We start from the raw sequence: 15,006 nt of genomic DNA on the forward strand, positions 1-15,006 counted from the left end.
AAAACACTCAAACACCCCAAAACACACACAAACCCCACAAAAACACACTCTTTCACCCCAAACACCCCCAAAATCCCCAAAACACACCCAAACCCCTCCAGTTTTGAAGTGACGTTTGATGATCTATTGACAGATTAACATGATATCTATCAAATCAAAAGCAGAAACACTCTTAAGAACAAACTTCCTCCTAACTGTGGACTTTGAAAAACAGTGGCGCCTAAGTTGTATTTCTAAAAGACTCCTGTTTCAGTAACACAGTTAATGAAAGACAACACTAATATTTCAATCACCCCCAAAAAACATGCCTGCCCTGCACTTTACAAATCAGAATTAGAATGTACACCAATAACTCCCCTACACCACAAAATGCACCCAAACTATTTTAAAATGCTCAAAATCCCAAGATCCTGGAGGGCCTTGTACCAAATGTGGGCATACAACTTGACCACATCGAAGAAGGCGGTTGTGCTATGTGAAGAGGGAAGCAGCAACACCTCATAAAATAAACACTTGCATGCACAACTCCTTCTCACACAATGGTGCTCACCTCTTCAACACTGTGCCGGACACCATCAGGAACCTGACGGGTCACACCAGACCTCTTCACGAAAAGGTTACACAGATGGTTGTCTACAATACCAGACGAGCCCCATATACCAGAACACTCCAGCTCAACCGGCAACTCACTCATCACATGGAGGGTTGACGGCAAGGCTGAACTGCCTGGCCACAGCGGAGGCCCACCTCTGCTGCGTCCATCATACCATGAAATTATAAAACACTAACAAAAATAAGTGAGTACATTAACCCAAAACACACTCAAAACACTACGCAGCACTTCAAAATATTAACAAATAAACCCATAACTCACCTAGAAACACCTAACTACACCAAATTCATCCCCACACACTCCACACACATGCACAGACCACTTCAAACACCCAGCACAGACCCAAATCATCCCCACACACTACTAAGACACTCCACACATATGCAAAGGCCACTTAAAACACCCACCACACACCCAAGACACTCCACACACTATAGTGAGTGAGAGCAACACTTTTCATGATGAAGACAGCAGATGATGATGATGGCCCCATAGCTCTCACGAAAAGAGTGGAAAAAACATCTAAAATGAACTCCCTGACGTTCATAGCCGTCACGCTTCTTATGAATCTGGCGGCCTTTGAGGCTGAATCATTGGAAGAAGAGTGATCTGCTGCTTGAATCTTTGCACACACATAACAAGGCCAGATATGACAACATATTGAAATACCTTCCACTTCTGCAATGCTAAAACTGATGATCCACTCTGGAAAATTAGGCCTGGCCACAGTCTCTCGTAAATAAATAAATTGTCCTGGCCATTTCAAAACCTGGTGATAGATGAGCCAATTATGCTGGCCAAGGAAGACTCATTTCAAGCAATATATACCATCAAGCGACATCGCTTTGGTGTGGCAAAATATATCATTGTGGAACAGGATATGTGATTTTATCTTTCATACTGGTACTGAATTTGGATGGCCTCACAAAGAATCATCCGCTGGGCCTTTCCGGCTCAATAGTTGATCTACTGATGAAAGATACATTGGTAAAAGACATGTCTTATACACTGACAACTGGTACACAAGTCCAGCATTGGCAAAGGTATTTGCATGAACACAACAGTGGTGCAGTAACAGTAAAATCAAATAGGAAACAAATGCCACAGTTTGAAAGAACACCTAAGAGGAGATCTGATCAAGACACACGCATGACATGATAGCTGGTGAAATGGCATGATAAAAGAAGTACATTTGCTTTCAACAATCCACACAGGCCAAATGGTAAATACCCGCAGGAGTCATTGGAAAACAAAAGAAATAATATGGAAGCCAGATATTGTTGTTGATTACAACATAAATATGAGGCTTATTGATAAAGCAGACATGCAAATCAGTTCAGTTGACAGCCTGAGAAAAAGTACGAAATGGCAAACAAAAAATTTATAATAAATTAGTAGAATAAAACTCATCTGAGTCACACCTAAATACACATTAAAACACCCACCACACACCAATATCATCCCCACACACTCCCAAGACACTCCACACACACGCACAGACCACTTAAAACCCTTACAACTTATCTAAAACACCATAAACACCTCAAAATTCCCCTAACCGCACTCAGAACACACCCATACATTCAAATACCCCTCTACACCACACTCAAGATATGTAAAATATACCTAAAAACATCCAACACACACTGAAAACACCCTGCAACACTACCAAACATACTCAAAATACTTCAGGTATAAGCCAAAAACACAAAAATGCGTTATAAAGAACGGTAAGATTAAAAAGGGGACTTACATAAATATTGTGGCTTGGCTCCTCCTCTTCTTCCATTTCCATTCTTCTTCGTTCTCCTTCTTTCTTTCTTCTACTGCTTCCATGTACACGCCTGAGCCTAGAAACACATCAAAACACTTAGAAAACACGAGATATTCGGCAAAATATTGAGGAAGTGTAGGGAGAGTAGCTATTGTGGCTTGCCTGCTCCTCCACTTATTCCTCCCTTCCTCCTCATCCTCTTTTATTTCTCTTTTCTTCTTCCTTCTGCTACTAATATCTACACACCTGACCCAAGAAACACATGAAAACACGTAGAACTCACTAGATATTAGGCAAAATATCGACGAACTGGGCGGTATGGAGGGAGGGACGTCAGCTTGGGCCATGATGAGTCACCACCTTGGCTGTGACGTCATCAAGAGCGCGGGAATAGTAGCGAATCGGCTGAATTACGTAAATAATTTTAAAAATGACTTAAAGAAAAAACGAAGCCAAGGCCGAATGCTTACTTTTTTATCACTTATTAGATACTTTAATTAATATCCAAAACATCAAAATATCTCCTGCTTAACTAGTTTTAAACAACTGTCTAAACTAAGTATATAAAGAGTATATAAACATTTCCACTTATAACGCTGGCAAAACGTCCAGCCATTTCGACTTTATATTTCTTTCGAAAAATATTAGACAATATAAACTCTCTTCTCAGGCATCCAACACTGACCTAGAACCAGAAGTGAACGAGTGAAAGAGCATTAATGTAAAACAAAACCATTAAACTCTAAACTCATTAAAAACTCTTGTAAAGTCCAGATATTTTCACTTAGCGAGTATTTTAACACATTCTACAGAGTCTCAGCTCTCTTTTAAGACATTCTACAACGAGTTTGACAGTCAAACAGAAACGTAAACAAATAAAATTGAAAAAATTAAACTTACGTTAAACGGGACAAAACACCACTTTAAAGTCCACATATTTCACTCAATGGAATTATTTCACGCCTAAAAAAGCACAGGCAATTTCTATATACTATAAAGGCCCAGTTACAGCTCGAAATAAAAGAGTTGATATTGGGAGAATGAAAATTTGGACGGTTATGGCACCTCATATATAAGCAATATAACACCACTAAACGACACACATTTACCGAACACAGGCGCGGAACACACTTCAAACACAACGAAATGTTGATAGAAACCATAAAAACACACCATAAAAGCGTAATATTATTTTTAGAGAATATATAAAAAAAAAGTATTGGAACCCGCAGGTTGCCACGGGGGGACAGGGGTGGTGCTAGGGGCAGGGGAACAGGTTGGTGCTCAGGGGCCCGGCGGGGACCGGGCGGGAGGCAACATATGGGAACACTGCAGCGCAGGCTCCATAATCCTTAATGTCATGGAGTGTCCCTTGCTGGTGCATTTCCGCCCACAGGGGAACTGGGACCTGCCACCAATGATAAGCTGGTTCTTCAACAATGACATCATCCCTGCCATCCTCAAGGATTTCCCACTTTTTGCTCCACCTTTGTAAATAATGTAAATATACTTAAGGTTATTTATTTTTGTACTGCAATACATTAGTTTTATATGAACATTTGTTTGGGGGATGGGTGGCAGGCTCCTCCCATCTCCTTTGTTGTACTTTTTTTTTCAACAATAAACTTATCAAATCAAAGTATATTCCCTCGTGAGCGCCTAAGACTGAACCTTATGTATTATTCAGTTGGCAGTCGTGTAAATACCAGAGTGAACCAGTCACCGGTCACCACAGGCTCCACGTCATGTGCCCCAGTCTGCAGCCTTCACCCACACCCTCACTCAACCATCCACCCACCACACACAGTTACACACACTCACATACACCGGAAACTTATACACAAGGAAATCAGACATATTTTTATATTTCTTAAGTATGCTTTACAGTAACAAAACCATTCCATAGCATAAGTACAGTACAATCTTCATACATCTTGGCTAGCCTCCTGTAGCCTACACATGCCGCGCTGTCTCCCACGCTCGGCTCCCACATCCACAACCTGCCAGCTCTCTCACTTGCTCATCCACACCACACACAGAGAGAGAGAGAGAGAGAGAGAGAGAGAGAGAGAGAGAGAGAGAGAGAGAGAGAGAGAGAGAGAGAGAGAGAGAGAGAGAGAGAGAGAGAGAGAGAGAGAGAGAGAGAGAGAGAGAGAGAGAGAGAGAGAGAGAGAGAGAGAGAGAATTATTCTGAGCTACGAGAGAAAAAAAAAATTAGTTTGACCTGAAGCAGAAAAAGAGAAAGATTACAGTTTGTCCTGCATAAAAAAAAAAAAAAAAAAAAAAAAAAAAAAAAATGTTTGGCCTGCAAGAGAACAATATAAATGGTTAGATTGACCTCCATGTTAGTTCTTATAAGTAACATTATTCACTTGTACAAACACTTTCAGTACATTATAATAGTTATAAACTACACATACAATCAATTTGGCACTATGACGTTAGGTTAATACTACAAAAAATACAATGTTTACCTTATCGTCTTCCTGCGCACGTCTGAATCTCGTGCCCTCTCTCGTGAGTGAAGACTCGTCATGCCCTGAGGCTAACCCTGAGGCTATAGGCTAGGCAAACACCAAAATTAAATAGCATCCAGGCAAACCTTTATGTGGCATTAAATACTGATACTTAAAGACGCTACATGTGTTTTCATGCACATAGGAAAATATTAAACACTTCTTATCATGACAGAGGACAAGCTATACTAGAACAAATGTAAACTCTTACGTACAGTAACACATACAAGCAAAAAAGGCAAAGGATAAAGCATGGAAGAAACTCTCAAAGCAGGGAAATGACTATAATAGTCGCCAGTACAAGGATACTACTAATGAATATATTAGAGTAAGGAGAGAGGAGATGATAGTAAATGATATTGAAAAGATAGACAAAGAAGACATGATGCTGTTGACAGAAAAAGATGGAAGGAAAAAAGGACATGAAAAGATCAGGATAAGGCAGTGTGTGAAGGATATTGGAAAATACAGTTTTCCACACAGAACACTGGAAAAATGGAATGCATTGAATAATGGAATTGTTACAGCACACAGTGTGCATAACTTTAAAGAAAACTAAATAAATGGAGATATGGAGACATGACACTATGAGCCCCGCTCGATTGATTGATTGATTTATGCATTTATTGTTGAATTAATAAATAAATACAACAAAGGAGGAGGATGGGCCTGGCCACCCCCACCCCTGGGCAAAGACATAAGGTTAAACTATCAAAAATCTAACACTAGACAGTATACATAACAAGAATACAAGTATTTCAATCAATAAATATACATATTGCACACCTTATTGCATGAACATCCTACAGTGTTGGAGCAAAATGAGGATATTCCCTGAGTATATATATCCCAGAGAGTGGCAGAGTCTAGGAGATGGTCAATGAGACTATACAAGTCATGTTGATCTTGTGGCCTAAATTTAGCAATGAGAGGACATTCCATGATATAGTGAGGCAGAGTGTGTCCCCTTGGTGCAGCACACAGCACACACCAGGAGAAGCACTGACTTCCCAAAAGTATTTGTAGCCTAATCTGAGCCTCATTGCCACCCTGTCATGTGATGCAGTGTGTCTCCCGTAGGTGGAAGCATAGCTCTGGAAGACACATGCATAGTGAAGACTAGTGCTACTGCCCCTATGGCAACAAAGCTCCAACTGATCACTAATGCTACTATGTACAAAGTCCTTAATGCTACTCTTAACATAACCCAGAGTGTGCTCAGTGCCAGGGTCCACTGTGTCATCTTGTAAGGCACACTGAGCAAGGTGGTCTGCTTTTTCATTTAGCGGGACACCCACATGAGAGGCAATCCAGATGAAATGGACCATGGCACCGGCACCTTCTAGGGCGTGGATGAGATCAAGACACTTATTAACTAGATCACAGTCCATGTGGGAGGTGGATTGAAGGGCATACAATGCAGTCTGACTGTCAATAAAGAAATATCCATTCTTATGATGACAGAGGACTAGCTATACTATAACATATGTAAACTCTTACGTACAGTAACACATACAAGGAAAAAGGCAAAGGATAAAGCTTGGAAAAACTCTTAAAGCAAGGAAATGACTATAATAGTCACCAGTACAAAGATACTACAAATGAATATATTAGAATAAGGAGAGAGGATGAAAGAAAGTTTGAGAAAGATGTAGTGGATAAAAGCAAGGATGAACCCAAACTTTTCTACAAGTTTATAAACGGCAAAACAAAGAATAAGGAAACAATTGAAAAAATAATTAAAGGGAAGACATACCAACCAGAGAAGGAAATGTGTGAAATAATGAATGAGAGCTTCAAAATGATATTCAGGACATTGCATTGCCCAGGATTACAGGAGATTGCAGTGCACAAAGAGGATATTGGAAGATTACTGGATAAGTTAGATGTCAGAAAAGCAATGGGGCCAGATGGTGTATCAGGCTGGGTGTTAAAGAATGTAAAGAGAAATTACTGGATCCAATTTTGGAAATAATTAAAAGTACAATAAATGAAGGGAAAGTTCCACTAGAGTGGAAGAGAGCCAAAGTAATACCGATATTTAAAGGAGGAAAGGCAACTGAACCACTAAACTACAGACCAGCGTCACTTACAAGTGTAGTAGGGAAGTTATGTGAAATAATTATGAAAGAAAAATGGATCAAATTTTTAGAAGAGGAGAAAGTCATATCGAACGGACAATTTGGGTTCAGGACAGGGCGGTCATGTGTATGAAACTTATTAAGCTTCTACTCCAGAGTTATTGCAGGACTGGTAAACAGAGATGGATAGGTAGACACAGTATACCTGGACATTAAAAAGGCTTTTGGTAAAGTCGCGCACGGAAGACTTCTTTGGAAACTAGAGAACATGGAGGACTGTGTGGAACCTTGCTCGAATGGACAAGAGATTATTTGAAGGATAGGGAAATGAGAACTGTGATCAGAGATACATACTCATCTTGGGGTAAAGTAACTACCGGAGTGCCACAAGGGTCACGTTGGGATAAACATCATCACTGATGATGCAAAGTTGCTAAGAAATATGAAAACCAGAGAGGAATGTCTGCTGTTGCAGGAAGATTTAAACAAGATCTATGAGTGGAGCAAGAAGTGGTAATTGGAGTTTAATGCCAAGAAATGCCACATAATGGAACTAGGAAAGAGTAAAAGAAGACCAGTATGGAATTATTTGATGGGAGAGGACCAAATAATGAAGACTAAAGAAGACTAAAGATCTTGAAGTGATCATATAAGAAAATCTGAGCCCTAATAAACACATAAGCAAGATATTTGGACTATCATATAAGATGTTGACTAAAATAAGAGTGACATTTCATTACATGTGGTGAAAAAAATCATCACAAGCATGACATGCCCAAGCTGGAATATGCAGCTGTGGTGCAGCTGATGGTGCCGGAACTAAAGGCCCTACTATAGAAAGAATGGCTGAAAGAAATGTGACTGCCAAACTTACAAGATAGAAGAGAATGAGAAGACCTAATGACAATGTACAAGATAGTCAATGGCATTGAAAAAAATAGACAAGGAAGACCTGGTGCTGGTGACAGAAGATGGAAGGACAAGAGGACATGTAAAGAAGATCAGGATGAGGCAGTGTGTGAAGGATATTGGAAAATAGTTTTCCTCATAGAACGGTGGAAAAGTGGAATGCATTGAGTGGTGAACTTGTTACACCACATAATGTGCATAACTTTCAGGAAAAAATTTGATAAATGGAGACATGGAGACAGGACGCTATGAGGCCCGCTCGAACCCTGTACAATACTACTAGGTAAATACAACTAGGTAAACACACATATGCACACATACACACACCTTCTTAGGATGTGCAATAATAGTAACATGGCAACAGGTCTGAGTGGCAAACCTCCGCAGAATTGCCACAGCCTTGTCTTGCTCCCACCAACGGTCCCAGGCTGTCCCAGTGTGTCCCATCCCAAGCATGAACTGATAGCGTGCTGAACCCCCCCACACCTCCACCGCCTCCCTCATGGCCTGCAGGAGAGAGAGAGAGCGAGTGGTTTGGAGTGTCTGGTTAGGCTAGCTTTGGTCAGGTTGGAAATGAGGCTCAAACTGTCAAAAAAATAAGAAAAACCTAACGAAATGTAAGAAAAACGAAGGGAAACATAAAACCCCCCCACCAAAACTGGAATAATGAATGAAAAATCATACAGAAACATTATAAAACATTAAAACACAGGAATAATGTAAAAAAAAAAAAAAACATTAAAAACTTAAAAACACAAGGTTCAAATCTGTGGGAGAGAGAGAGAGGAGTGGTTATGGGGTGTTAGATTAGGTTAGGTTGAAAACGAGTGTGCTTTGGGAATGTTTTGGTGTGTTTTGAGTGTGTTCTGTGGTGTTTTTTGTGTGCTCAGTGTGTGCTTTGAGAGGTTTTGTTGTGTTTGGGGTGATTTTGGTGTGCTTACCGTGCTTGTTTCGGTGTGTTTTGTGTTTTGGTGTGTTTTGAGGTCTTCTGGGTGTTTTAGTGTGCTTTAGTGTGCTTGTTTTGTGTGTTTTGGTTTGGGGTCTTCTGGGGTGTTTCTGGTGTGATTAGAGTGTGCTTTGGTGTGTTTCAACATGCAAACGAGACACTTCTAAATATCACCCAAACACATTCAAACACCATCAAACACATCTTAAACACACCCAAAGCACACTCAAATCCCCAAAAGACACTCCTAAACACCCAAAACACACACCCAAATATCCCCAAACCACTCAAAACACTCAAAACATCACAAAACACACCCAAACCCCACAAAAACACACTCTTTCACCCCAAACACACCAAAAACACACCCAAACCCCTCCAGTTTTTAAGGGATGTTTAACAATCTATTGACAGAGTAACATGATATCTATCAAATCAAAAGCAAAAATACTTAAGAACAAACTTCCTCATAACTGTGGACTTTGAAAAACAGTGGTCGCCTAAGTTGTATTTCTAAAAGACACTTGTTTCAACACTACTACTTCAATCACCCGCAAAAACCAACCCAAAAAAATGTGTGTGCCCTGCGCTTTACAAATCAGACTCACACGGGATTTTAAGGAAGGTTTGATGGTTGTATTGACAGATTACATTGATATCTACCTTATCAAAAGCCACATGTGGCCGTTGAAAATTGTGGCAACATAACCTATATTTTAAAAAGACTCTAATTTCAGTCACACAGGTTTTTAAGGATAGTTTGATGGTTCTATTGACATATTAGTATGATATCTACTCTATCAAGAGCACAAAAAAGGCTTGTCATATCTGTGGCCGTTGAAGATTGTGGCAACATACCCTATATTTTAAAAACACTCTAATTCCAGTTTCACAGGTTGTGAAGGGTAGTTTAATGGTCCTATTGACAGATTAGTATGATATCATCTCTATCAACAGCACAAAAACTCTTACAAAAAAGGCTTGTCATATCTGTGGGCTTTGAAAATTGACTAATTTCAGTCACACGGGTTTTTAAGGGTAGTCTCACCTCTGTGGACTTTAAAATATAGAGGCCACATAACCTATATTTTCAAAAGACTATTGTTTCAGTTACAAAGGTTTTAAGGGTAATTTGATAGTTCTATTAACTTATTAATATAATATATATATATATAGCAAAAACACTCATATGAACCAAGCTCCGCAAATCTGTGGACTTTGAAGATTGTGGCAACCTAACCTATATCTTAAAAACACTCTTGTATCAGTCACATGGGTTTTTAAGGGAGGTTTGATGGCTGTATTGACAGATTACATTGATATCTACCTTATCAAAAGCAAACACACTCTTACAAACAAAGTGCCTCAAAACTGTGGACTTTGAAAAACATTGGCCATATAATTTGCATTTCCAAAAGATTCTTGTTTCAGTGACACGGTTTTTAAGAGTAGTTTTATGGTGCCATTCAAAGATTAACAGGAAAAATCACTGACAAGATATTGAGTAGAAACAAAAGAAGAGAGAGAGAGAGAGAGAGAGAGAGAGAGAGAGAGAGAGAGAGAGAGAGAGAGAGAGAGAGAGAGAGAGAGAGAGAGAGAGAGAGAGTCTTGGGTTAGCTTAAAATACATTAGCATCATAATACACGCTGAAACACACAAACAAACACACCCAAAACTGCACCAAAACACTTGTAATATCCAAAAACACATTCAAATGCATCAAAAACACATGAAACACACTCAAACACACCTCAATATACCCAAACATACCAAAACACATCTAAACACACTCAAAACACACCCAAACACACTCAAACACACCAAAACACATCTAAACACACTCAAAACACCTCAAAACACACCCCAAATGCTCCCAAGAACCCCAAAAAACACAAAACACACTCAAAACATCTCAAAACACACCAAAACAGACCAAAAACACACCCAAATGCATCCAAACACACTCACTTGCACCTCTTCCTTATGTGTGAGACTGTAATACACTTTGTCCTTGATCTGGGAGAAGGGGATGATGGCGGTGGACAAAACGGGTGTGGTGTTTTTCAAGGCCGTTTTAATCTCCGTCCCTGACTTCAAATAAATTGGTGTGTCGTTTTCTGCGGACCTGCAAATGTTTGGTTAGGTTAGATTAGGTTAGGGAAAAATAAATAAATAAATAAATAAAATTACAAGGTTAGGTTAGACTGGGAGAAGAATATGAAATTCAAACAACAAGATTGCATAGTAAAAAGCTGAGGAAGGGAAGATGTCTGAGAGATGTTAAAAAATATAGTTTCCCGCAAAGATGTGTTGAGACGTGGAACAGTTTGGATGAAGAAGTGGTGTCACCAATGAGTGTGCAGACTTTCAAAGAAAAATTGGATAAGTGTACACCTTTTAACTTTCAAATTAAAAAAACCTGAACTTCAAATTAAAAAAGTTGACAAAAAAAAAAAAAAAAAAAAAAAAAAAAAAAAAAAAATTAAAAACCTGAACTTTAAATTAAAAAAGTTGACTTTAAAATTAAAAACAAAAAATTAATTTCGTCTATTTCCACCATAACTGGTTTCCAACACCACCCATTTTCACCATCACCCATTTCCACTTTCATCCACTTCTGCTCATCCATTTCCACTACCACCACCCATTTCCACTACCACTACTCTTTTCCATTTACCCATTTTCACTAATCCAACTCCACCATCAACTATTTCCACCATCACCCATTTACCCTCACCCATTTCCTCCACTACCCATTTTCACCATCACCCATTTCCTCCACTATCCATTTCCACCATCACCCATTTCTACTCAACCATTACCACAACCACCACTACCACCACAACCACCACTACCACCACAACCACCACTACCACCACCACCACCACCACCACCACCACCACCACCACCACCACCACCACCACCACCACCACCACCACCACCACCACCACCACCACCACCACCACTACCACCACTATCACCACAACCATCACCACCACCACAACCACCACAGCCATTGTTAATAAGTAAAAAAAAAAAAAAAAAAAAAAAAAAAAGTCACACCACCTGCTAGTGTTTGAACATGCAGATGAGACACACATCCAAACATCACCCAAACACATCCAAATACATCCTAAACACACCCAAAGCACACTCAAAACACCCCAAAAAACATCCCTAAACACACACCCAAATATCCCCAAATCCTCAAAACACTCAAACACCACAAAAACACACACAAACCCCACAAAAACACACTCTTTCACCCCAAACACCCCAAAAAACACCCAAACCCCTCCAGTTTTGAAGTGATGTTTGATGATGTATTGACAAATGAACATGATATCTATCAAATCAAAAGAAGAAACACACTTAAGAACAAACTCCCTCATAACTGTGGACTTTGAAAAACAGTGGCGCCTAAGTTGTACTTCTAAAAGACTCCTGTTTCAGTAACACGGTTAATGAAAGACAACACTAATATTTCAATCACCCCCAAAAAACATGCCTGCCCTGCACTTTACAAATCAGAATTAGAATGTACACCAATAACACCCCTACACCACAAAACGCACCCAAACCATTTTAAAATGCTCAAAATCCCAAGATCCTGGAGGGCCTTGTACCAACTTAACCACATCCAAGAAGGCGGTTGTGCTATATCAAGAGGAAAGAAGCAACAGCTCATAAAATAAAGACTTGCATGCACAACTCCTTCTTACACAATGGTGCTCACCTCTTCAACGCTATGCCGGACACCATCAGGAACCTGACGGGTCACACCGGACCTCTTCACAAAAAGGTTACACAGATGGTTGTCTACAATGCCAGACGAGCCCCCAATACCAGGACACTCCAGCTCAACCGGCAACTCACTCATCACATAGAGGGTTGACGGCAAGGCTGAACTGCCTGGCCACAGCGGAGGCCCACCTCAGCTTCGTCCATCATACCATGAAATTATACAACACTAACAAAAGGAAGTGAGTACATTAACCCAAAACACATTTAAAACACTATGCAACACTTCAAAATATTAACAAATAAATCCATAACTCAATTAGAAACACCTAACATAAACCAAAATCATCCCCACACACTACCAAGACACTCTACACACATGCACAGACAACTTAAAACACCCAGCACACACCAAAATCATCCCCACACACTCCCAAGACACTCCACACACACGCACAGACCACTTCAAACACCCAAATCATCCCCACACACTACCAAGACACTCCACACATACGCACAGGCCACTTAAAACACCCACCACACACCAAAATCATCCCACACATTCCCAAGACACTCCACACACACGCACAGACCACTTAAAACCCTTAAAACTAATCTAAAACACCATAAAACACCTCAAAATTCCCCTAACCGCACTCAGAACACACCCATACATTCAAATACCCCTCTACACCACACTCAAGATATGTAAAATAGACCTAAAAACATCCAACACACACTGAAAACACCCTGCAACACTACCAAACATACTCAAAACACTTCAGATATAACCCAAAAACACAAAAATGCGTTATAAAGAACGGTAAGATTAAAAAGGGGACTTACCTAAATATTGTGGCTTGGCTCCTCCTCTTCTTCCATTTCCATTCTTCCTTTCTTCTTCGTTCTCCTTCTTTCTTTCTTCTACTGCTTCCATCTACACGTCTGAGCCTAGAAACACATCAAAACACTTAGAAAACACGAGATATTAGGCAAAATATTGAGGAAGTGTAGGGAGAGTAGCTATTGTGGCTTGCCTGCTCCTCCACTTATTCCTCCCTTCCTCCTCATCCTCTTTTATTTCTCTTTTCTTCTTCCTTCTGCTACTAATATCTACACACCTGAGCCAAGAAACACATGAAAACACGTAGAAATCACTAGATATTAGGCAAAATATCGGCGAACTGGGCGGTAGGGAGGGAGGGACGCCAGCCTGGGCCATGATGAGTCACCACCTTGGCTGTGACGTCATCAAGAGCGCGGGAATAGTAGCGAATCGGCTGAATTACGTAAATAATTTTAAAAATGACTTAAAGAAAAAACCAAGCCAAGGCCGAATGCTTACTTTTTTATGACTTATTAGATACTTTAATTAATATCTAAAACATCAAAACATCTCCTGCTTAACTAGTTTTAAACAACTGTCTAAACTAAGTATATAAAGAGTATATAAACATTTCCACTTATAACGCTGGCAAAACGTCCAGCCATATCGACTTTATATTTCTTTCGAAAAATATTAGACAATATAAACTCTCTTCTCAGGCATCCAACACTGACCTAGAACCAGAAGTGAACGAGTGAAAGAGCATTAATGTAAAACAAAACCATTAAACTCTAAACTCATTAAAAACTATTGTAAAGTCCAGATATTTTCGCTTGGCAAGTATTTTAACACATTCTACAGAGTCTCAGCTTTCTTTTAAGGCATTCTACAACGAGTTTGACCGTCAAACAGAAACGTAAACAAATAAAATTGAAAAAATAAAACTTACGTTAAAGGGGACAAAACACCATTTTAAAGTCCACATATTTCACTCAATGGAATTATTTCACGCCTAAAAAAGCACAGACAATTTCTATATACCATAAAGACCCAGTTACACCTCGAAATAAAAGAGTTCAAATTCGAAGATGGAAAATTTGGACGGTTATGGCACCTCACATTTAAGCAATAAAACACCACTAAACGACACACATTTACCGAACACAGGCGCGAAACACACTTCAAACACAACGAAATATTGATAGAAACCATAAAAACACACCATGAAAGCGTAATATTACTTTTAGAGAATATATCAAAAAAAGTATTGGAACCCGCAGGTTGCCACTGGGGGGACAGGGGTGGTGCACGGGGGCAGGGCGGGGGCCAGGGGGGAGGCAACATATGGGAACACTGCAGCGCGGGCTCTATAATCCTTATGTTGCATTTCTTATCTCACCACAACAAAACTAAGCCCTATCGAGAAAACTTGACCAGGAAACATGCAATGGTACAGTAATGGCTCCATTCTGACACATGTTTGGCTTACGGTGAGTCAAAGAAGCAAATAATAGCTGGTAATACTGACAACTGCTCCTTATACCCATCACCTTTTCAACATTTGGGCACTGTTTTCACTCTCATATGCAAAGAAAACCTA

At 39.8% G+C, this 15,006-nt stretch overlaps 1 protein-coding gene across 5 annotated transcripts in view; it reads right to left on the reverse strand.

Moving 5' to 3' along the window:
- LOC123504543 overlaps nt 1-13,105 on the reverse strand; it is a 22,607-nt gene extending 9,502 nt beyond the window's left edge. For 2 of the 5 annotated variants that reach the window (XM_045255142.1, XM_045255143.1), the window contains exons 1-3: nt 12,574-13,105; nt 10,808-10,965; nt 8,221-8,400 (exon numbers count right to left, since the gene is read on the reverse strand). In XM_045255142.1, the coding sequence (XP_045111077.1) occupies nt 8,221-8,400; nt 10,808-10,965; nt 12,574-12,601 (366 nt within the window). In that variant the 5' untranslated portion in view covers nt 12,602-13,105. Of the gene's footprint in view, nt 1-4,661; nt 4,952-8,019; nt 8,401-10,807; nt 10,966-12,573 lie in introns of those variants that run through there. The other 3 variants (XM_045255139.1, XM_045255140.1, XM_045255141.1) reach the window with 3 other exon arrangements.
- Nucleotides 13,106-15,006: the final 1,901 nt, after the last annotated feature.

Source organism: Portunus trituberculatus, chromosome 16, assembly GCF_017591435.1.
Source record: "Portunus trituberculatus isolate SZX2019 chromosome 16, ASM1759143v1, whole genome shotgun sequence".
Lineage (NCBI taxonomy): Eukaryota > Metazoa > Arthropoda > Malacostraca > Decapoda > Portunidae > Portunus > Portunus trituberculatus.